The 2,222-nt window shown below is 40.4% G+C and overlaps 1 protein-coding gene across 1 annotated transcript in view; it reads left to right on the top strand.

Annotated features, from left to right (window-relative positions):
• The window catches only part of DCTN6 (dynactin 6), an 11,704-nt gene that overhangs the window by 4,473 nt on the left and 5,009 nt on the right, over nucleotides 1-2,222 (top strand). Inside the window, exon 2 of the mRNA XM_012649823.1 lies at nucleotides 932-948. Coding sequence (XP_012505277.1) covers nucleotides 932-948 — 17 coding nt within the window. The remainder of the gene's footprint in view (nucleotides 1-931; nucleotides 949-2,222) is intronic.

Below are 2,222 nucleotides of genomic sequence, written 5' to 3' on the forward strand. Positions count from 1 at the left end.
AGTAGAGACGGGGTCTCGCTCTTGCTCAGGCTGGTCTTGAACTCCTGACCTTGAGCGATCCACCCGCCTCGGCCTCCCAGAGTGCTAGGACTTCTATGTTTATTTTACTGATGTCCTAATTTAATTGACAAAATAATGCATTTTCTCCTATGTGTTTAAAATTTCCAAAAGAACATAGTGCAATGGAAGCTGTGTTTAAACTCCTATCTGGAATACTAATGAGGCAGGATGGCAAAGCCATTCATTTATTTGAGAGGTATCTGTTGTGTGCCTGTGACATGCCAGGTGCTCTGCTAGCACCAGGGACACAACAGTAGGCACAGCAGACAGTGACTCTGCCTTTGTGGAGCTTCATTAAGAGTGTGGACCATGGAGTCAATAGACCTGGGCTAGCTCGCTCCTTGCTCCTTACTGGGTTACTTGCTGGGTTACCCTGGACGTATTACTTAATCTCTATAGCTTTCATTTCTCCCATCTCTGTAACTGTGTGTAGGATTAGGTTCAGCTGCATGTAGTGGTGGCTTAAACATGCAAAGGTTTATTCTTCCATACAAAAAGTTTAGAGATTAATTCAAGACTGATCAGTTGATTGTCTGGCGTGGAGCTCCAGACATGTAGGCTAGGAAGTGATGGCTAGAGCACCAGAGTCATCTTGGATGAGAAAGAGGAGGAGTGGAGACAAAACGGCATGCGTCCCAGTTGTGAGTCAGCTCTCTTTCAATAGACTTCCTGAAAGTTCTACACAACCCTTCTCTGTGTGTCTCCTGGCTAGGACTTAGTGTCACGGACACATTGAGCTGCAGGGGAGGTTGGGAGATGTAGTCTTAGGTGGTCACATTGCTGCCCCTAATGAAATAAGGGTTCAGTTAAGAAGAAAAAGAGGAGAATGGATATGAATGGCAGTTAGCAGTTTCTGTCACATGCAAAATAGGTGCACCTACCTCCTAGGTATGTTGAGAGAGAATGTGAACATTGCGAGTAATAAGCTCTCAGTAATGTTAGCTCTTAGTACTATTACATCTTATCAATGTAGCCTTGGCAGAGGTCTCATCTGACATTTAGATCAAACGAACAGTTCAACACATGGCAACTTATCTGAACATGACTAAGTCTCCCAAAGTCACATTTGCTTTCCCTGGATATGGTACCCTTGCCGCTTCCCTGGTGTGAGCTCACCCTTACCAGCAGCTGCAGGTCACCTGCGTGCTACGTGAGGAGAGCTTTCGGTGAATTGTTACACTTCAGAGAGAAAATATGCCCTGTTTCCTTTTATTAATAGTTTCTTTAATCGAAAAAACCTGTAATGTCATTTTTTTCCTAATAAGTGTTGAGCCTCTAACCAGTTGAGGCACAATGTCTTATAAAACTAGTGAAGTTAGGACACTCCAAAATGGATAGCAAATAATAGGTAAAAAAATAAAGGAAATAACCAGCGAAGATTAGGCAATATTATGGAACATTATTAAGAATTTGCCCAGTTGATTTATTTAATTATTTTAAATGGATAGTATTTAGGAATTTAGAAAATGGCCCTGCTTCTCTTTGGTGCTGTGTTAACTCTTTGTCTTTGGTATGACCTGAACCACGTGCAAACTATTTATAAGAAGAAATTATGAGGGCCACATATTTATCAAAATGCTCTTTCTGCATTATTTTTAACTCATCATTTTACTGCATTACATTTACGGCTTGTGCCATGATTTTAGGAATAATACCTCATAGTACTTTACAAGACATTCTATAATTAGAAGGAAAGTAAGACTAAAATAATGTAATTAATTATGTAAATTTTCCCTGGCATTTCTACTTCTTCCCCATTTTAAACAATAAGTATGTAATATCTACTCTTTAATAGGTATGTAGATAGTATAGGTATATCTACAAACATAAATACACACACAGGCATACATGTGTCTGTATTTCAGATTTGAATAACTCCTGTTACTTATAGAAGCTTTTCTGCACAGTAAAGCCTTTATCCTATGAAAGGAGAGAAGCTCCCAGTAATGGGGGACCACTGCCTAGGATTAGGGTTTGAGGGTATTAGGAGTCAGCACTCACTTTCCTGTCCCTCCCTCTGGCTTTTACTGCTCTGTGCTTTCCCCCAGTCTTTATCCCTATAATCTTCCTGCCTTCCCAACATGTTGAAATTATATAAGGAAATACAGTTTTAAATCTACTTTCCAGCTGGTATCTGTAATCCCAGCACTTTGGGAGGCTGA

Source organism: Propithecus coquereli, unplaced genomic scaffold, assembly GCF_000956105.1.
Source record: "Propithecus coquereli isolate 6110/MARCELLA unplaced genomic scaffold, Pcoq_1.0 Scaffold304, whole genome shotgun sequence".
NCBI lineage: Eukaryota > Metazoa > Chordata > Mammalia > Primates > Indriidae > Propithecus > Propithecus coquereli.